This window comes from Eretmochelys imbricata, chromosome 8 (assembly GCF_965152235.1).
Source record: "Eretmochelys imbricata isolate rEreImb1 chromosome 8, rEreImb1.hap1, whole genome shotgun sequence".
NCBI classification, from domain to species: domain Eukaryota; kingdom Metazoa; phylum Chordata; order Testudines; family Cheloniidae; genus Eretmochelys; species Eretmochelys imbricata.
Genome location: NC_135579.1, coordinates 32,853,417 through 32,875,756, shown reverse-complemented (window position 1 = coordinate 32,875,756; position 22,340 = coordinate 32,853,417). Strand labels below are relative to the sequence as shown.

Here is a 22,340-nt window from a genome sequence, read left to right as displayed (position 1 = left end):
AATGAGGTGTCTCTGTAAATGGAGCCTTTTATGCACAGCAGGCCAAGGTCACCCCTGATGTAACTGAACTCAGTGGAGTTAAAAGGGCTGAGTTTGAGCCAGTCTCTCCCCAAATGCCCTGGAATTACCAGTAGGCGGCCTTGTATTGTTTGTGCAGAGCATTTGGTGAATGGCTCTCCAGTATTAAACATGAAACATCTTGAACTGACACGAAGCAGATCAAAGTGCCAAAACATTTGCTACTTCTACAATTACACTCCCGAGTTCTTTGGTGCTCCTTCTTTCCCCGTCTCCTTTTACAGCCCAACTTGGTCTTATTGGAGTTTTGTTTTCTTGTTTTAAGTTCTCCAAATGGAAAGGATCAAAGGGCTCTTTGTTGTTGTAGCAGAAGTGCTTCTCCGAGCTAGGCATTACTTCCACTAATAGCTTCCTGCTCGTAGGCAATTCTCAGGAGCCTCTGTGCCACTGGACTGAGAGAAAGCATTATCAGGTGCAACACCAGCACCCCTCTCCCCCCGTATTAAACTGGGGCACTAAGCCACCTGAGCAGCTTTGTATGGGAAAGGGAGGGCTAGGCAAATTCTTATTTATGCTTCAGAAATGCAGCTGTGCAGACAGGCTTTGTGGGACCCCCAAATCCTGCACCTCTCTTGGCTTCTGCAGCAAGAGAACCCCTGCATGAACAGTTCAGATAATAACAAGGTACAGCGATAGAGGCCCCCATCGTTTGAAGGTTTCTCTGTTTGAAAAAGATTATCTCATTCAGTAAGCCTCACATGTAAAGCTGTGCAAAGCTTTTGTTAGGCAGCCCACCCGTCTTAGATTGGAAGCTCTTCAGGATGGTCTCCATTTTGTGTCTTGTTCAACTGAGCACATTGCCGGTGCTTCACAACTAATAACAAACAACAAGCTACATGAAACTTGCCCACCTGCAGGTTTCTTTTCAACCTAGAAGCACATGTTTGTTGAAAGGTTCAGTGAGACTCACACCCTTCAAGAGAGACTGGGACAATTTACAGTTTCAAGACAAATACTATGATGTGCCCGTTTTGATTAATTATCACCTTCTTGCGGCTTGTTTGCAGCTGAATCGCGAAGTGATATTTGAGAGGGTGCAAACCCATCTGAAAATGAGGAAAACTTTGGTTCACAAATTTTGAACCCAAAACCCTTGAGCAGAGCTGGGTGAAAATTTTCTAAATTTTTTTTTGACGGAAAATTGGGGGGGGTTGACTAAATAAAAAAGTTCAGGGAAAGTGCCTGCTTTCTGTGGAAAAGATGGGCATGTCAAAAAAATGAAAACTGACATTTCTTTGCTTTTTGTCTGAAACCCAAAAGCATTTTAGTTTTTACATTTTTGTTTTTTCAAAGAAATGTTGAAATCTTCTGCAGAAAAGTCCCCATTTTCTGACCGACTCTGCCACTGAGCTTCTTGTTCTAATGCCATCCCCATGTGACAGGTACAGTATTATAGAATCATAGACTCATAGGGATAGAAGGGACTGCAAGGGTCAGTAAGTTAATGATTGCTTCTAGCTGTTACTCAAAAGGCTTCCTTTGTAATTGTGTATTTTTGATTCCTCATTATTATACATGGTTTCATAACATACTATATATTATACATCGGCTGGGCAGAATTTGATTTGTATTTTTGTGTAATTTTGATGGATAATATTGATGTTTAGTTGTAATTATTTAGTCTATTTTTATCTGTTTACATTTTCAGTTGTGGGAAATTATATGGGATCAACCAATAATTATTTAATGACAGTAGACTTCGAGATTCAAAAAGTTAAAGCTTTATAATTGTTGGAACACAAATTGTCCACATCACATATCAACATATACAAAGTTAATATCTTTAAATCAAACTCTAATGAGTTCTCAAGCAGCATCCTTCTTACTTTGCTTATCGTAAATTTCAATTATCAACATAAATATTTCTCCTAGGTTTGTGTGTACACAATGAAATCCATGTTTACTGACATTTACAGATAAAAATCCAGTCCTTCCAAGTGTAATTAGAGAGCACACATGGCCTACATTTTCAAAGTGACTAGTGATTTTGGGTGCTATTGTAATAATTGGCAACGAATTAAACAGTGTCTCCATTCTTGGGTGCCCAATTTGAGAAGCCTTAAAAAGGTGCTCAGCACTTTCTGACGGCCAGGCCCAAGGTGTCTCAAGTTAAGCACCAAAACCTGAGGCACCCAAAATCACTCATCACTTTTGAAAACATAGGGCTCTCTGTACAGAATCTGCACAGTGACCCATGGTTTTCTGCAAGGGTCCCACTCTTCAGCACACTAGCAGAAGTTTGAGTTGTCTCGTTAGACTAACCTCTAACTTGGTAAGGCAATTCACATCTTTTCATGTATTTGTACCTGCTCCTGTGTTTTCTACTCCATGCATCTGATGAAGTGGGTTCTAGCCCCAAAAGCTTGTGCCAAAATAAATTTGTTAGTCTCTAAGGTGCCACAAGGACTCTTTGTTGTTTTAGCAGAAGTTTAGTGAAGGAACCAACAGCTGCAGGGGTGTCAAAGAGCTCATCCTACCCAAAGCCGAAAATCTCAGTGGGGGAAAGGTAGGCCCAGGCCAGGTTGGAGCCATAGCATCTCTTGGCTGTGACTCTGCCACTGTCTGTGACAGGAAAGGAAGTGGGTGTCTCTTAAAGGGCTCACCCCACAACTTATTCACAGCTTGGAAATTCCCAGCAGTGTGACAAGCAGGATGGGTGAGAGCTGCATGTTAGTGGAGCAGCTCCCAGGCAGATGCAGATTAAGATTTATTGGGGCCCTGGACACAAAGAACATTTGAGCCCTCCACACCCTGGGAGCCCAGAGGTGCCAGCACTGAAGGCTCCGGGGGGCCATGCCCCCCCACTTTTTAACATAGGCATAGTAGTCTCAGGCAGGTGCGAAGCGGCGGCGGCATGGGCGTAGTTTGGGGGGCAGGGAACATTGCCCCCCCCCCCCCGCAAACAGCAAGCTTCAGGCCAGAGATAACAGGAGGAGTGATGCCACATGTGGTGGCTGCCTTGGGCACAAAGCCCAGGCAGCAGCAGGGGCAACCTATCACTGGGAGCAGGAGGGACCTGGCAGGGGCAGCCTGGCAGCAGGACCGGGGCAGGCACTGAGTGAGCCCAGGCAGAGTGCAGCAGCTGCTAAGGCTGGGCCAGTAGCATTGGGAGCTGTGCCGGAGGAGTCCTCCCTGCCCGTTTCTTTCCTGCCTGTGACCTAGCCGGGGCAGGGCATCCTCTCCTCACAGAGCGTTCTGCTGGCCCTGGGGAGGGGGCAGGAGGCTGGACTGGAGCCCCCGCCCTGGGTCCCACTGGCAGCGGCATGCCCCGGGGGGCGGGGACTTGGGCTGGCACCTGCTCGTGAGCACCCCAGCTCCCACCCAGGGCAGATGGAGTGTCTGGGGCTCCTCACAGCGACCTGGGCTCCCTGGGAAGCTCTTACCACTGCTCGGCTCCTGATTCGGGGGAAGAGTTGGAGCAGGGGGCAGGGCCCCAGTTCCAGTACACCCCCCCACTTCTACCCAGGTTCTGGCGCTCCTGCGGGGGAGGGGGCAAATGGCTGGGGTCCCTGGGCACGGACCCTGTCGACCTGGGCCCCATTGACCCGTGCAGTAATCTACCACTGCTTCCAAGTAGGTCGCTGTGGCTGCTCCTACCACTGGATGCTCAGAGGCTGCTCTTGAAGGGCTTGCCCTCCAGCAGCTTGAGAAACCCAAGTGAAAGGCTGCAGGCAGACCAGACCCAAGACATGTTCTTGCCCTTTACGTGAAGTAATGGGATAGACCTCTCATGAACATCTCCAGTGCTCTGCATTCTGAATGTATGCCAAGGAATCCTGAAACCATAACCACAAAGATCCTTCTTGATCCAAATGCAATTTCAGCTGCCTCACAGAGCTGTAAATCAGACCATATACATCTGTAACTGTATGCCAGGAGTTACTCAATTTCACGAACACTTTCTACAACTTACTGGCCTCTGAACTTGCAGTGTCCTCAGAGGAAAATACTTGGGAGTCATGGCAGACAGTTCAATAAAGGTGACTGCCAGTGCACTGCAGTAGTTAATGATATATATAGGATGTCTAATTGCCTTACAAAGGCAATGGAAAATAATATAAAGTATAATGCGAAGATGTTATATTGAACAAGAGCACTTATTGATTTGGGACCCACTTTTTAAATAGTCATGCACACTTACACACACACACCCTCATAGTGCATACAAGCATACCTGTATGTGTGCATGTATACTCCTGATTTGTGCATATGCATTGGGGGATATACACACCTATACCAGGAACACTGAAGTACTGTGTCCACTCTTGATCACGACATCTTAAGGAAAGTACAGAAGAAACTGAAGAGGTCCAGAGAAGGAAAAGATGGTTACTTTTTTTTTTTTAAATACTCTTCTAGCACCTTTCACCTAAGCATCTCAGAGGATCCAAAGATCTCAAATTTCTTCACTAATATTTACAAATTAAGCCACCTAGCACCCTTGTGAGGTAGGTAAGTATCATTAACCCCATTTTATTGATGGAGAAACTGAGGCACACAACAGTGAAGTGATTTCCCTAGGGTAACACAGCAGTCTGCAGCAAAGTCAGGACCTCCTCCCAGTCCATCAGCTCTATCACAAGGTCATCCTTTCTGACATCATGGCAGGTTACCATTAGCAGTATGATAGGATAGAGGTATGTATGTGACAAGAGCAAATCTAGAATTGCTTCACTTGGAAAGGAGTCTTGCAGGTGAACTTGATTGCTGAATTCAGAAGTATGAAGGGGAGGTATTCCAATTGAGTGCTAAGGATTCCTATAATCAATAATAATAAGACCAGTCACTTCCTTCTTTTGCCCTCTTCCATAAATAGAAAATTTATGTAATTAATTAATTCAAAATTCAGAAAGAGTAAATGAAGTGAAATACTTCTGATTTTATACTGAGTGTAGTCAACTGTGGAAATCACTTCTTCAGGAGGCCATCAAATCAAACACCCTAGCTGGGTTTCAAAAGGTGAGGATAATTTCATGACCCTTAACATCTGTATCTATGTTTGCTAACATAATAGATCTAACTGAGTCTCATGCTTCAGGATGTAAATTGATTACCTTCAAGGGTAGGAAAGTAATTTCCACCCAGCCACATAGAACATGACATATTTGGCTAAATATATTGGGGGGAGGGGGGACTGCGCTTTTGTTGAAGCATCAGGTATTGATTATGACCAGAGGCAGAACATTGGCTTCAGAGGACCAGTGGTCTGGTCTGGCAAATCCCAGGCTACATACTGAATAAACATAGAAACTGGCTTTGTACATTATAAGATTCCATTTACAGTAACACAATCCTATGCAGAAAGGGACAAATTACAGCCTAACATCCTAGTGACATGATTGGCACCTGAGTTTATATCAAGGTAGGGTTTAGCTTCAGCACAGGCAGTCACTGATTGTCTGCAGGGCAGATGCAGATCTCTGTGTTTCAGCTCATAAGGATGAAGAAAGGAAATAATCCCACAACCAAACTGGGAGCCTTTCTTAAAAGGTAATGTCAACAGCTGATCCAGTCTGGAAATGACAAGGTTCTTTCTGTTGAGGTGGAGGTGTATAGCAAATGCAAGGGCTTCATCACCTTTTGCAAAAACCTAACACCTTTCTTTACATAACAAAATATAACATAGGAAAAGGCCTAGGACAAATCCTATTTTTAGCAATCTTCTGTACTTCTGCGCTTAAAAGTAGCCTTGCAATTGCCTCACCAACCGAGTTATTTTTTGCAGTGGTTAGATGGTAAATTAAATTCCTCCCTTCTAAATTACTCTCTTGTAAGTGACCCTGACTTCACTTTCCAAGAACATTCCAGAGAGCCAAGCAGAAGCAGTCCATGAACGACAGTGAGGTTCACCACAACCCGTGTCTCATTAGCTGCCTCTTCTAGAAGGTGATAGAGAAGTGCTCTGCTCGGCCCGTTTCCTACAAGTTAACGCGTCATGGTGTTTACCAAGTGTCACCAAATAGTTTCATTTGCGTTCGGGGAGGGGGGGGGGGGAGAAAGCGGGAATCAGAAAACCCAGAAGATGCTTAAATGCAAAAGAGAGACAAAAAATGTACTTGGGAGAATGTGGTGATTATCTGGTCAGGAAACCCACTTGCCTGGGTGGGTGAAATTCCCATCTGTGCAGGGACCCAAGGCAAGACTTACGCAACACTCCCATTCCACTTAAACTGTGTCTTGCACTGCTCATTGCCCAGGGGTGAATGTCTCCATCCTGAAAGCGATTGATTGACTTTGTAGTAAATAATTTAATCTCAATATTTGATCTGAAAGAACAGGAATATCCTTTTTCAATGTGGGAAAAACAGTCTTCCTTAGTGGCTAAAATATTCTCCCAACCCTGCCGCAATGCTCTCCTAGATGCAGAGATACTTTTTGCATTAAACAGGAACCATGCACCAACAGAAGGAAGAGGCATTCAGAATAAGCTTTTCAGAATCACAGCCATGGTAAGGGTACAACACACTCAGCTGCTGCCTAAGAAAAACATAAGGGCCAGGACATTAGCAGTTTTACAGTGAAAGTTGCTCCCTGAGCATATGAAGATAGTCAATTAATAACTCAAATGTTTTGAGATCAAATATTTTCTCTTAAAAGGGTTTTCAGCCAGCTTCCAATTGCAGATCAATAAAAGAGGCAGAGGTAAAGGGCTCTTGAGCTTCCAAGCTAAGCTTTACAAACAGTTCCCCACCTCTCCCTGGGCTGTGCTCCCCAACTCAGACCTGTGCTACAGTTTTGCAGGAGTTCTCTCTCTCTCTCTCTCTCCCTCTCTTCCCCTTCTTCCTACCTTTTATTATTCCTGTTAGGTTTTATTTCCAGTTTACTACTTTTTCTGCTTTATTAAAGATCTCCTAAAACTCATACTATGTGCTAGATCCAACTCCCAGCAAAGTTATCTGGAGTCTTTCTAATGACTTCCAAAGGATCTGGATTGGGCCCCAAGTAACTTGTATAGTTCCCTCTGCTTGGTGACCAGTTGTACCGCTCTTGTTTTGGGAAGCGGACTCTGTAACCAGAGTGTATGAAAATGTTTCCTTCTTATATAATCTGATGTACGTCACTTCTCATTCCAATGCCAATATTTTAAAAGAAAAAAAAACAGAGTAAATGGCTGTCAATAGGAATACTTAGCTCTAACTTAGAGCGAAAACTCAATTAAAAAAAAGAAAACAGCATTTGGGTACCAGTACTCTAGTACTTAGAGCCTGTCACTGTAGTAACTACTGAAACACCTAGGATAGGCAGAGACTTTGATATGCACTTAAAATATGATTCAGACTATCTTTAGACCATTGAGCTGCCCTGTAGGTTGCCCTGTGCGCTGTGATATTGCAAATTCAGTTCCACATGAAGGGTTCTCACTGAAATCAAAGAAAGCCCCATTCACAGAACCCAGAGCTGAGATCCAGACTGCAGATAAGCAACCCAAAATATGGAACCAGGAGGAAAAGTTTGCCCATAGTTTGGCTGAAGTAAAAAAATTCCTGCCCTCAGTCAGCCCAAGAGTATCTGTATTAACCTGGAGTGCTTTGAAGGCAATATAAACTGAATGTAATGTAAAGCAGCTTTGCTCAGATCTTAAATATTTACATTATTGTTATACACGTCAGGCTGACAGTGTCTAACATTGAAAACATTCTACCTGGCAAAGAAGCCAAATCCGAATCCAACTGCATCAACTAAAGGGGTGTTTACATATGCTTAATAACTTCCATTTATGAAATCTGTGACCAAAACCAGACAGAAAGAACACTAAAAATGTGTGCACAATACATGTCCTCTGAATATTACAGACTAAATGCTCCATAGATCAGTGAACGCAAGTGAGACTACATATGTAAATCCAGCATGCATGGGCCTATGCTACTCTTTTCACAACCCATGCCATGATTATTATAGATTGTCAGCTAAACTGGGCCATCAGAGGCTTGGCACCAATTGCTTTAAATGAGAGTCACAGATATTCATCCCAGGGCAGAGTCTGGCCCCCAATGGAATTAAAGCACCTTTTAGCTGCATATGCCAATATGTCCGTTTATTACATAGAATAGAAAATTTCACTATCTCCTCTGACTTGCACCATCATCATGTGTACCTGAGTGCCTCTATGATACCTCCCCCTAGAAATCCCTTGATCATCTCAGATTCAAACTTCCTCATCTTTCCTCCCAAGCTCTGCCTCACCCATTTCTACCAGCATCATTGCCACTGCTCTCCCTATCTCCAAGACCTGCAATCTCCTCTCTCTCCACATCTGGGCTCCTTCCATGTCCTGCTGCTTCTTCCTCTACATCCTTGCAAAAAATCCAACCTTTCTCCCACATCCTGGCCACTAAAACCCTTGTCCACATATTGGTCTCTCCTTGTCTTTCCCCCGCTCTCCTTCTCCCCCCGTAAAAAAACATATACAAAATGCTGCTGTTCGAATCATCTTCCTCCGGACAGTCTGCCAATGCGACTCCTGTCTTGGAATCCTTCCACCTGCTTCATCTCAGCTTCTGCGTCAGAGTGCTCAAAGATTTCCCCTCTGTGACTCAGCACAGCCTTGCCTCTGTCTAGATCTCTGCTCTCATTTCCTTACAAGCATCCCTCTTACATGCTCTGTTTGTACCTTCACTTCTCACCTTCATGCCTCTTTCCACACTGCCCCTTACACTCAGAAGTCCTCCACTTCCTTGTGCCTCAAACAACCTCCTTCTCTTCATCCAAATTCCTCCTGGAAACACCTTCTTCCGCAAAACTTTTCACAGTCACTCAGAGCTGATAACCTGGATAGTTACTAAAAATAACTGCATCACAAAGAGACAGCTCTTAACCCATGCTTTGTCTATACCTATTATCTGTGCCTTAATTAGAATGGGAGCTCATTGGTGCTTGTCTTCCTCTGTGTTTGTACAGCAGCAGACACACTGTTGCCATTCAATAAATAGTAACATCAAGAAGAAGAAATTAATTATTTTGTCAGATCTGAACCAGATGGCAAGCTCCTGGAGGCAGGGACTGGATCTTCTTCCATATTTATTCAGCACCAAACACACTGTGCATGCTCAATAATAGTATTAATAATGCACAGGCAAAAATAATTTGCCCAGTGCCTACACAGCTTTGAAAAAGCATCCCTTCCTGTACTTTAAACTCAGTTATTTTGTGCCTGAATCTATAGGGAGCCCATTTTCAAAAGAGCTCAGCACCTGACAGTTCCCAATGTGACACTTAGGGCCAGGTTTGCAAAAGAACTCAGCTCTCAATGTGTCAGGTACTTTGGAAAATATGTCTTCTTCTGACTGTGACTGAACCGGAGCTGAGCTCTTTGGAAAACCTGGCTTGGTACGTCCTGCATCAGAGCTGTTCTGACAAAAAGATGGTTGAAAACACAGACTCATGACAAGAACCGCTGCTACTTGCAAATGTTAATACTCTAAAGATCCAGTTTATTTATATAAACTCCTACCATTTTGGAGGAGTCGCTGCAATGTACTACGTCACCTCACCGTTGTGATGAATCAGCCTCCATATAACAAAGGGTAGTTTCACTGGGCCTTAACAGTAGGGCAATAAGCAACTGTTCTGGTAGCGTACCATGATGTAATGCTATTCATAGTAAGAATTCTTGGAAAACCCATTCAACACTCAGCACTCTATATGTACCTTGAGGTAGCATGTGATCAATGAAAGAAACATTCCAATTTAATTCTGACTGTTCTGGATGCACAAAATGCTCCAGTAGAACGTGGGTGGGGTGGAGGTGTGTAATGTTTAGAAAGCATTCAGAAGACAGGCTGATTGGAGAGAAGGCAGAGCACTTGTTAACTGCCCAAGCATTCAGCTCAGACTGAGTCTGCTCAGGCTTCTGGAAGTTGGATATTAGGAAAAACTTTTTCACTAGGAGGGTGGTGAAACACTGGAATGCGTTGCCTAGGGAGGTGGTGGAATCTCCTTCCTTAGAAGTTTTTAAGGTCAGGCTTGACAAAGCCCTGGCTGGGATGATTTAATTGGGGATGGGTCCTGCTTTTGAGCAGGGGGTTGGACTAGATGACCTACTGAGGTCCCTTCCAACCCTGATATTCTATGATTCTATGATTCTATAAGTAATTTGTTCACAGTGGCGTTTGCTCAGGGGCTGCAAAACAGGCATTGTCAGAGTCAAGCTCACACTAACCTTCTATCATATGTCTCACTTGTGTAGTCACTACATGCCAGTAACTTGATACTTTAGTCCTGGTCTACACACAGTTTACGTACCAGTATAACGACATTAGTTAGGGGGATGATTTTTTTTTACTGAAATAGTTATACCAGTACAATGCCAAATGTGGACACAGTTATATCAGTATAAAAGGTTTCTCACACCAGTATAGCTTATTCCCCTTCCTGTATGGGAATACACTAAACCGATGTTTGCACTATTATCCTGGTATAGCTGTGTCCATATTAGGGTGGGAGCTGTAGCTTGACTTGACCAGTATAATTAAAATTGTACAACTTTTGTGTTTAGACAGCCTTAGAAGAGGGGGCTGTTCCTTTGTTTTTAATCTTTTTTAATCAATGATGTTTTACGCACTATTTTACATGTTAAATATACAGGAAAAGATGATGACAAATACTACAAGCAGAAATTGCATGTCCAAGTAAACTGAGTGTATGTAACAACATACACACTGTATAACAGCAACATCAACACACACACCCTTTGAGAACACATAGGACATGATTGAAGCACTGAAAAGATTAGAGATTGAGGCAGCTAGACCCAGATCCAGATTCTTCAGAGATCAGAGGCGTGTGGATTCAGGGACGCTGTTCAGTCTATACTAGATGGGGTAAGCTATGAAGTTCATAGTATTGCCAATTCTCATGAGTTTATCACAAGTTTCTGGAATCAAGTGGTTGCATGAGAATTTCGCTTTTATTTTGACACCCCCCCCCCAAAAAGAGAGAGAGCACATTTCTTGCCTGCATGGCTGCAGAGGAAAGTCTGAAAACGTGACCCAAATAAGAAGAGAAAGAAAAAACCCAAATATTTGTTGTTCAAAACTCAACATTTTAAAGCCAATCTCATGGTTTTGGGAAGTCAGATTCATGATCTCTGAACACTTGGGGTTAGCAATACCGCAGTTGAGTTCCAGATCCAAAGTTCCTCAGAGTTCAAGGGCATTTGGGGTGCCTACATAGACTATTAAAATGGGAAAGGAAGAGAAGTGTAAAGACAAAGTGTAGAAAGAAAAGGAGGAGGGAGCGGGGCCAGGAGCAGCTCACTTAACAAAGAACAAATCTCACTGAATATGAAGAATCACACTGCAGTTCATAAAGCGCCCTGACTGAAACTCACAAAAGCCAGGTAATTCAAAACCCTGACAAGCCTTGCCTCTGAGGGAAGTGCTGTCAGGACAGTCCATGACAAAAGAGAACTTTGAAAAAATGTATGAGATTAAAGCTCAGATTGCATCAAACATTCCTTGGTTCTGGTTTTGTTGTAAACTCAGTGCTAAACCCAGGAATTGCTAGGGTTTACGGGGCTTTTGAATGAGCCTGGGTCCAGGACTGAGTGAGCCTGATAAGACTGACTGTTTAATGTCAAAACCTTGTGAAATTCGCAGTTCTGACCCAAAGCCAAGTGAAATCTGATAGTTTTCACTGGGCATCGCTTTGAAGTTTGGGGTCAGTTTTAATCTCAAACTCAGGGGGGCAAATCTGATGCACATTGAACTGGGAGGAAAATGTTTGAGCAACAAACCCCTGCAAAGCAGAAGGGTGGAGTTCAATACAGCTCAAGGTCTACGGGCAGAATTCTCCACTGCCACGTGCACACCTCCACTGCCACACAGCTCTCTGTGGCACCCTCTGCATTTGGTCCATGCTCAGAACTCACACTGACCGGCAACAGAGAATCCCCATGCAGAGAAGAGATCTGAAGTGCAGACATGCAGAGGGGAATCATGCACCCTGTATGCTGCACCATGCATGCTGCATAGGCACATTCATGTGAGTTAAGGGCACAGTTCCAACCTTACCTTGGAATCTTTCTTCATCTCTATTTAAATCAGACCCTTAATATTACCTTAAAATAATATTAAAATGTTTCTGTTTAATCCGTGGTTTATGGGTGGGTTTTCCCAAGGCTCCCAAAGAAGTCAGTAGTAAGACTCCCACTGGTGCAGCTAGGCCAGTGCTGAGTGCTTTTAAGAACTCCACCCCGTATTTCCCACCAGATAGTCCTGGCCCTTAAAACATTCCTTTTGTCCTCCAGGGGTTTTCCCACCCTGCATGGAGCATTCCATTGAAGTTCTTGTAAAAGAAGACACCCCTTTTCCTGTAAACGAGGACTGCATACATGTACAATAACCAACACCTTTGCTCTTTGATGCTGTTGGATTTACTTTTTCCCCAACCGTCCTGTTTTAACACACACACACATATACCCACACACGCTTCAAGAAACCCCCCATTACATTTGCTGTAATGTAAACAACCCCAAATTATTACTTTCCCCTAAAGACCACTGCTGGCAGGATTCAGTGATAAAGCTCTGCCAAAACAGTCTTTGGCATTGAGCAACAGTTTGCAAAAATACAGAGATCCTTACCATATGGTATTAGCAACAAGCTGGTAACATTAAATTGGTTTGGAAAGCCACAAGGAAATGGTAAGTTTCTTAGGCCAGGTCTACATTACAAACGTCTTTTGCCGGCATAGCTGTGTCGGTCAGGGCTATGATGGGGTGTGATCTCTGACCAACTGTGCAGGCAAAGTCCCTAATGCAGACACAGTTAGATCAGCAAACTAGATTTTTTTCTAGTACTGCTTAGTTTGCTCAGGGGGCTGGAATAAGCTATACTAGCAAAACTGCATCCACATCAGGAACACTTTGGCAGTATAATATACCAGTAAAGCAGGGATCGGCAGCCTTTGGCACGCGGCCCACCAGGGTAAGCCACCGCTCCGGGCCAATGGGGGCTGCGGGAAGCGGCGGCTAGCACATCCCTCGGCCTGCGCCGCTTCCCACAGCCCCCATTGGCCTGGGGCGGCGAACCGCGGGCAGTGGGAGCTGCGATCGGCCGAACCTGCGGACACGGCAGGTAAACAAACCGGCCCAGCCCGCCAGGGGGCTTCCCCTGGGGGGCCGTGGGCCAAAGGTTGCTGATCCCTGCAGTAAAGCTATACTGGCAAAGCCTTCCTAGTATAGGCCTGAATGTAGCGTAAAACTTTGCTTCATCTGTTTTTATTGTAGAGTGAGTTTAAGTTCAGACCATTCAAGTGGCTGCATTTTATTCCCTTTAATAGGAACAGGGGTAGGAGGTGGAAATTGTCCATAAAAGATACAGAAAGGGGGAATAAAAGAAAACCCTTACAATTCCAAACTTATCTCAAGAAATATTGAAAATATTAAGGTGATTTCCTGGGGAGTTTGAATTTCAAGTCCTTGTGGTTTTTAAAAGAAAACTCAGAGAGCTCCGGTAAAAGTTAGAGTGCTAGTTTGGCGCACAACAGCGTATTGTACAATACGGACATGCTGCACCTTATTATATTTTGTGTTCTTAGTAAATGGCTGAGTTAATGTAATGGGGCTGAGATTTTGTTAGGACATGACCTTACATTTTCTTTTTGCCCGCAATGTCATACAATCCCAATCCCCACTTGCTGAAAGGAGCCAAACCCTGAGGAATCTACTTACTCCTTACTCAGGCAGAACTCCCACTGGGCCAAATTCTGAGGCCCTTAGCAGCTTTTATCAATGGGCGTTTTGTAGAGTGTAGCTGCCACTGGAGCACGAGTCCCCGATGGGAGAGGTCCCACCCCAGAGACTCTTACAGATTTGGGACGGGGCAGCACAGTGGTTTTCATTTGACAGCTCTCTGGAAGATGTAAAATGGGTGGAAGGGCTACCCATCACCCCTGAAGAACACATGACGGGGCCTCTGTCCCAGAGAGGAAGTGGGAAGAGGAAGTCAGACCACCATCTTCCAGAAGACACCTCAGATTGGGATGGGATGGGATGGGGGAAGGGCAGCTAGGGCACCAGCTGGGGGTAGGTACCTGTGGGATGGGAGCAGGAACTGGATGCCTTACAGTGGTGCAGATAGAATCAGCCCAGGTCCACAAACTGCGCATGGACCCAAGCTGTTGTTCACAGGAGACTAGAACATGAACCCACCTTGTCTGCAAGTTCCAGGAGATGCACTGCCCAACTCATGAATTCTGTTCCCAGGGTGACATTCATATATGGCTAACCAAACACTTGTATGCTGCATAACCATGGACCGCTGCATGACCCTCCTTATTGGGGAGCAAAGGGGAAACGTCACAGTGTCCCCAAATTCTATATAGCAACTAATTCTGCAACAGAAGGAACACTGTGTAGCAAGCTTGTGGAGCCTGGCATGATGAGCCTCATCTACAGTGCTTGTTTTGAAATGAAAATTCAAGTTCTCAGAACCGACACACCTCCAGTATGCTTAGCAGTGTACAAACCAACAGCCATTGGCTTGCATGACTGTCTGCCGTTCCCTGCTGTAAAGATTTTGTAGTCCTTATTGCACACAGAATATTACTTAGCTCTTAACTTCAAAGTCCCTTACCAACATTGTCTCATAACTCTCCTACGTTATATGTATTATTATCCCCATTTCTGAGATAGAACAGCTGAAGCAGAAAGGAAAGCGACTTGTTTGAGGCCCCAGTGGGAGTCACTGGAGGTGTAATTTCCAGCTCAGGGAGACATACCTGTGCTAGCTCTGATCGAGCCCATGGGCGGTGAGAGTGGGTACCTGCCCCCAGGATGGTCCTGTCTGAAAAAGTAGGCAAGTATTTGGGGCTGCCAGTCCATCCCGCTACTCACACTGCTAGGACTACACAGGTAGTCAGTCAAAGTCAATCAAAGCTAACATGGGAAAATTACACCTTCTGCTCCAGTGTGGATGAACCCACTGTCCGAATCAGGGTTAGAATTCAGGAGATCCTGCACAAAGACGACCAAGTAGGCCTCACCTCTCTCACACCAAAAATTCAACTTTCGCAAAACCATTGAGCCCTTACGCGTCCGGTTAGCCACGAGGCATGGAATTAAGCAACATCTAAAATAATTGCGCCAGATTGCCAACTGATGTAAATCAGAGTCTCTCTGATGCTATTGTGTCATTACAATTAGCAGCCAGTCTGAAAGAGAAAGTGTGCGTGTAGATGCACATACACCAGTGTGCACACAGCAGTGAGAGAGAAAACCAGTCAGAACGAATAATGGATAGTATCCATTGGGTATCATCCTGTCTGGAACACACAGGAAACCAGATTTATTTAATATGGAAATCCCAAAGCTAGGAGAGATTACTAAAATTAGCTGATGAGAGAACTGGAATTGAAACTTTCTCAGCTTTCATTTCTATGGGCCAGAGTGTTAAATCTTTCACATAAAGCACTCTTCTCCCAAGTGTGGGTCAGAAGGCTGAGTTAAATGAGCATTAACAAAAAAAAAACCAACCCAGAAAACAAAATTTAAACAAAACTAACAATTCCCTTACACCAAAATTGCTGTTTTCAGTCTCTTTCCTGGTGATGTCATAATCTCACTTAGTTCATCAGCGGGCCACAGGCATCGCTAGTGAAAACAGGGAAATTAAGACATGGTGTTTCTAAGGTAAAATAAACAAATAACTAAAGCAGAAAACAAATATTTGAAACCAACCACCAAATAAAAACCAAATTAGGCCTTCTTTACACAACATCAAGCAGCAATTTGAGAGCATGCACAATTCAATTTGCTTTTCGGCTGCACAGGTCACTTTGTAACAGAAAAACAGTCATTCCCTATCCAGCACTTGCCTAGTCTCCAGTTTTCATTGGACTTGGGAGGTAGTGGGTCAGCATGCGGAACTTGAGGACGAGAGCCAGCAGCTTCCAAGTTCTAATCCTAGATCCACCACTAATTCCCTCTCTAACCTTGGACAAATAACTTAAACTCTCTCTACCTCAGTTTCCCCATCTAGGAAAACTCAGAAGCGGCCTGCAGTAACAACAGAGTTAGAATCCTGCCTCTGACACTTTTCATACCTTTGGCCAATGTTAGCTGTGAAGCCACAAAGAATAACTAACAAGAAAGGAAAAACAACGAGGAGTCCTTGTGGCACCTTAGAGACTAACAGGTTTATTTGGGCATAAGCTTTCGTGTTCTAAAAGTGGGGTTTAGCCCAGGAAAGCTTATGCCCAAATAAACCTGTTAGTCTCTAAGGTGCCACAAGGACTCCTCATTGTTTTTGCTGATACAGACTAACACAGCTGCCACTCTGAAACAAGAAAGGGAGAGCACTGCTGCAAACACCAGATTCTGAGCTGCTGAAAAAGCGCCATTGGAAGCCTTGACTCAGAAGAACTGGCACGGATGTAAATGAGTCGATGAAAAAGAAAAATGAAGGCTGCTCTTTTGAACCCTGAGGATTAATCTGTTTGCCTTCAACATAACTAGCTCCAAGGTAGGGAACGAGCCCAGTTTCTGAAATGGTCACTTTCGTCAGACGTTCCAGCTGCGAATAACAACAACCTGCTCCGATTTGTAATACCCTTTGTAGGTGATTATGGGAAACAAAAAAGAACTAAATTCAAAGCAGGTTTTCAACTGGGGAGAATCCAAAAATGCTGACTGAGGAGGAGAACAAAGCCAGATGGCATCTGTTGGTATTGTTACGGATTATGCAGTGTAAGGCAATAGGAAACGAGCAGAGAAAAAGAACCAGTTTTGCCTCAAATTTCCACTATTGCCAGATGGACATGCTGGGGCAACTGCAAAATGATCATCGTGTGTTTCGTATTTCCTCTCAGAATGTACTTCGAGATTTGCATTAGCCCAGGCATGAATTTTTATCTAACGTTTTCCTTGGGGTTTACTAGCTGTTTAGAGCATTCAGCCTAAAAAGCACTCCCTCAAACTCTTGCCACAAAAAGAGCTGAAACTATGATACTAATTAAAACCACACTCTTTGGTATCAAGAAGACATGCTGTTATTTTCATTTGTGCTCTTGAGAAGCTGTTAATATGGGCAACGCGTCTGGAACATTTTCCTTCCAAACAGAACGTTCAATGCCCCCTCCTGCTCAAGGCGGCATGTTTTATGAACTTGTCAGCAATCTGGGTCTTTACCGGCGTGGGGCAGGAAGGCTCAGATACGATATTTACAATAAAAGATTTATTTTAAAATGAGGTGTTTGCCAGCTTAACATCATGAAAAGCACATTGAGAGAAACTGAAACATCACATTGCATGATGAGAACAAGCTAAACAAGTGTCCTGACTCACACCCAATGAGCCAAATTGAGAGACTCGTCCTGAAAAAGACTTAGGCCTAAATTTTCAAAAGTGGCATCTGATAAGCCTGTTTCTGGATATCTGGCTTAAGCCTCCTAAGGCTCATTGGTTGCTGCCTGCACCATTTGTGGTCATTTGCACCAGTGTAAACACCACTGAAGCAGAATGGTGGCATTTTACAGTCACTTTACATGTATCTACCTTAGATTCTTACACAGCCCTCACGGCTGTGGTACCTCAGCACCTCACAGCCATTAACATATTTATCCCCACAACACTCCCCGTGAGCAGGGCAGTGTTGTTAGCCTCACCATGCAGAGGGGAAACGGAGGCACAGAGAGGTTTAGGGCTAGATTTTTAAAGGTATTTAGGCACCTAAAGCAGGGCTAGCTCTACAGTTTTTGCAGCCCCAAGCAGTGAAAAAAACTACCGCTGTGGACGGCAAAAGGGAGAGACTGCCACCAATTTGCCACCATGGCCAGTGGAACAGACAAGCTGCCACCGAATTGCCGTGGCTGCGGAAACACTGCCGCTCCTTTCCAACTGCCACCCCAAGCACCTGCGTGGAATGCTGGTGCCTGGAGCCGGCCCTGGCCTACAGATACAAATAGGTGCCTAGTAGGTTTTTCAAAAGCACGTAGGTGCCTAACTCCCATTGGCCCTGGGAGTTAGGCACTTAGGAGCTTTTGAAGATCCCACGATCTTTTTCACCTATCTTTAGGTGATTAAATACCTTAAAAACTATGGCCCCATGTTACTTCTCCAAAGTCACACAAGACATCTGTGACAGAGCAGAGAACCAAATGTGCTTCTGTTAAATTCCGGGCCAGGGCCTTAACCAGTGAATGATTCCTCTCATGATGAAAGGTGATGGTGAATCCAGCATCTAGGTCCGATTTTCCAGGGTGCTGAGAATTTGCAAATCCCATTGATTTAAAATGGAATCCCAGTGCTCAGCACTTCAGAGAATCAGGTCGTCAGCATCTTAGGTTGGGCACCCAAAATTAATGGGTGCTTTTGAAAATTATGTCTACACTACCCCCCGGATCGACGCTCTGGGGATTGATGCATTGGGGTCGATTTAGCAGGTCTAATGAAGACCTGTCAAATTGACCACAGATCGCTCTCCAGTTGACACCGGTACTCTACCCAGAACGAGAAGAGTAAGGTTAGTCAATAGGAGAATGTCTGCTGTCGACCCAGCGTAGTGAGGACCCCGCAGTAAGTCAACCTAAGCTACATCGACTCCAGCTACATTATTCACATAGCCGGAGTTCCGTAGCTTAGGTCAACTTACTGAGGTAGTGTAGATATCAGTATTTAAGGTAGCCTTTACTTGCATGAGTAAAGGTACAGGAGAGCACCCTATGAAAAGACTTTCCCATCCCCTCAAGCACCACTCCTGGGACCACCGTAGTACATAACATCTCACCAGAGTGGCTATGACACCTGGTTTCTATTTGGGAATGTGGCTTTCAGTGCCTTTGTTGACTCAAAGCAAAAAACTCAGCTTCCCTTTTTCACTGCCACAGGGATAGCCAGTGTTTTAATTCATGTGGTACAGAGGGTGAGTGCTTTTTATGTGCATTTGGTGGTATTTAACTTTGACAGCCTCCTGCCCAATTATTTAACTTTGGATTCACCAGCAATACAAAGAACCCATGTAAGTTACAAAAACAAGTTAATGCATTAAAAAAAATATGACTTCAGCAAAGAAGTTAAGCTACACAGGCAAATATGTGTAATTTGTTACATGCTTCTATTGTGCTGGGATCCAAAGTAATAAAATATTCCTGTAATGCTAGAACCGTGGGGCCCAGCCCTAATAAGATGTTCAGATTCCAATATTAGTTTTGCTACAGTATATTCTGACTCTTGTTATTAAAACAGGCATTACACTGCTAACCTCCCTAACATGTTCCTAACAATTTTATTTATTTTTTTTACCACCAAGGTAAAAGAGATTTATATCATGTAATGCGAGTGCTCGATTGTTTTTGAGATGCATACATCTTTTGTCAATCTATGCAACTGTAAAATGGAAACCTGTGCATACCCAAGGCATCAGTAATAAAATCCCGGTGGTTGGCTGCTTTATTTTATTGTGGGGGAAGGGTTGGTAAAGGGATGGACTGCTTTAAAAATTCCACATTCCTCAAGTCCTGCTTTTCATTTGGGGTTGACAGGCAAAGTTCGGAACACATCATTACGACTTCGCAGTCACTGCTAAAGGTAATGCTCATGTTACAAATGAATTAATAGGAAACACTTACCTTCCCCACTAGCTTGCCTTTCCTGTTCATGCAAAGGTAAAAGTCTGTCTCTTTCCCTTTGATCCGGACTTGACTGCCAAATGTGTCTGTTTCCACTAGAAGCTGGGCTTGTAAAAGGAAGAAGAAAAAAAGGCATTTACCAGCGCAGTCAGATCAAGTCATGGCATGAATGAGGTAAGTCAAGAAGTTCTCCTGTGTCCACCTGGATCACTGAATGTAGACACAGTCCATATGGAAAAAAACCCCACACAACCGACCAACCCACACGCCTTACCTCAGGCTGAATTCTGCTCTTGGTTACACAGGTATAAATCTAAAATAATGCTACTAACTTTATCTGATTACCCCAGATTTACATCAGTGTAACTGAGAATGTATACACACATGCACACTTTTACTGCCCAGATTAACAAAGCTATATTAATATTTTTGTGTGGGGAGGGGAGTCCCCCTGTAAAACGTCTTGTGAATTACGTTCTCAGGAATGGTGCCATTAACAGCAAAGTGAAAACTAAATTCTTTACCACAGGCCAATGTTTGGTGTGCCAGCCCTAACCGAAACAGACAAAAGTGCACTTGATTCTCATGGCCCCTTCAGGCTGTGGCAATTTCACTGAAACCGACAACAGGGAGCAAATTAGTACCATTGCTTTGGTGCCTTTTTTGATGGGGACGCCGGCTCTTTAAAAGTCCTGTATGTGTCCCCTGGCATACTCAGGAGCCCACCAACTACCATTGTGACAATCCCGTGGGGCAGAGCCTAGAACCCTGCCCATGGCTGGGCATTTAATGCCTTACACAACATAACCTGGTCACCATGTTGGAGTGCAGAGTTTCCCTGGCCCTGCCTCCATGGTGGAGGATGGTTTTCTTCTCTAAATTAATATGCCACTTGCCATGTCACAAGTTTGTTGTCAGAGATGGGCCAAAATTGGCATCCAGGTCTGCAACCCATCGCTACAACCACCCCCACAATGGGGAGGCATTTGGACCCAGAATTTCAGTTTGTCTCATTACAGAGTTAGGGGCCAGCTGCAACATTCAGTTCAGGACCAAGGTTAAAGCCAAAACATCCTCCCATAAAGTTTGGGGTGTTCAGATCTGGCCTTTCGGCCCAGGCCATCTCTAGAGCTCAGAATAGAAAGCAGACATGATAGAAATAAAATCTGAGAATGTCTAAATGTCAGTGCACGGAAACCCGGGCCCTGTACTGGAAATTCATACGAATTAATTCTTACCCTAAAAATACAGCTATGGCCAAACACGGAAGAATGTTTGATCTGTGCTACAGAAAGTCACATTCTTTTTGACCTTCATATTTCAGAACTGTAAAACCCTCTAAGAGCAAATATGTTCACTGTAAGGATTTACCAAGGGGATAGAAATACGAGTTTGTTTCATTTAAGCACATTAATATTTTTCCCACTTGTAAAGTCAGAATTTGGCTTTTTCAGCAGTGTAAATATCACAAAACTTTAACCCTCAATGGAGATTTCCTTCTGCAGCTCAGACAGAGATGTGATTTTTGGTATTTTTATTCTTACAATTACCAAATGTTCAACAGATGCTTACATTTATTTAGATTCTTCATTTGTTAAAAGGGTATCCCGTGAAATTAAACCTATATCAAGGGAGAGAGAAATTATTGTTTAAGTGTCTAACAGCAGATGGATTTAACATGTATGTGTATTATATATATTTCAGTGTCTAAGAAATGTACCAACCTACTTGACCACTGGGGCTGGTGGGTCAACCTACTGCTGATTATTTGGACCCTCCCTCAGCTGAGGTGGTGGGCACCAAGACCCACTTCATTTGGGCGGGGGGGGGCGGCCAAAGAAACCAGAAATTGACATTGTGGGAGACAAAAAAAGAACAAACAAGGATAGGGGTGCAGGTCAAAACAAGGGATCCAGAAGGCGACACCAGGCAGGGAACCCCAGATAATGCCCACTGCTTCAAGAAGGTGTCCAATGAGTTAGTTTGGACACCCCTCAGAGGAACCCTGCCCAGAAGCTGGAACAATTAAGGGACCAGAAAATAGCATACATGGAAGCTCTGAAGGCTGAAGTCCTCCATTTATCTACAGACCAGGGAGGGCATAGGCAATAGCAATGCAAGTTACCTCCACACTGACAGCATGCCTCAGCCTTCTTCTGGAAGCACTGCCTCTATGGGCTAGAGAGTAATTCATTCTCCGTGTCCATTCAGTTCTGGGAGCCTCGGTTAAAACTACTAAGTGTGATGCTGACCATCAGGTAACAACTCTTGGTCACTTTGGTTTGAGAATTATAAAGGGCAACGTAACAATGAAAAGACTTCATATTCCATTACCAGTTCCTTCAGTCACCTCTTACCCCTCTGATGGCTTTAATTTTAGAGATAAGCAACCTGCACCTTTTTAATCCAAAGGATTGTTTCACTAGGGCAGAACACAGACGTGAACGCAGCGTAGGTTAGAAATCAGAGGACACACCACGTCACCTTCAAACTACAGCATGTATGAGTAATATCCAGGCTGATTTTAATTTGAAAAATATCACCTTCAAAAGAGGCCGGTTCCCTGCTGTGAAAATTAAAACCATCTGGACAGAGTAATTTCCAATAATTAATCTAGCTCTCCTTTGACACGGCTACTAATTAAAATATGATACCCCCTCTTTTTTGCCAAATAAAGAATTTAAATAAAGTTTAAA

The 22,340-nt window shown here is 44.0% G+C and overlaps 1 protein-coding gene across 1 annotated transcript in view; it reads right to left on the bottom strand.

The window, feature by feature from the left end:
- Nucleotides 1–22,340, bottom strand: part of FGF18 (fibroblast growth factor 18) — a 69,445-nt gene that overhangs the window by 10,973 nt on the left and 36,132 nt on the right. Inside the window, exon 3 of the mRNA XM_077824745.1 lies at nucleotides 19,645–19,751. Within this exon, the coding sequence (XP_077680871.1) occupies nucleotides 19,645–19,751 (107 nt within the window). The remainder of the gene's footprint in view (nucleotides 1–19,644; nucleotides 19,752–22,340) is intronic.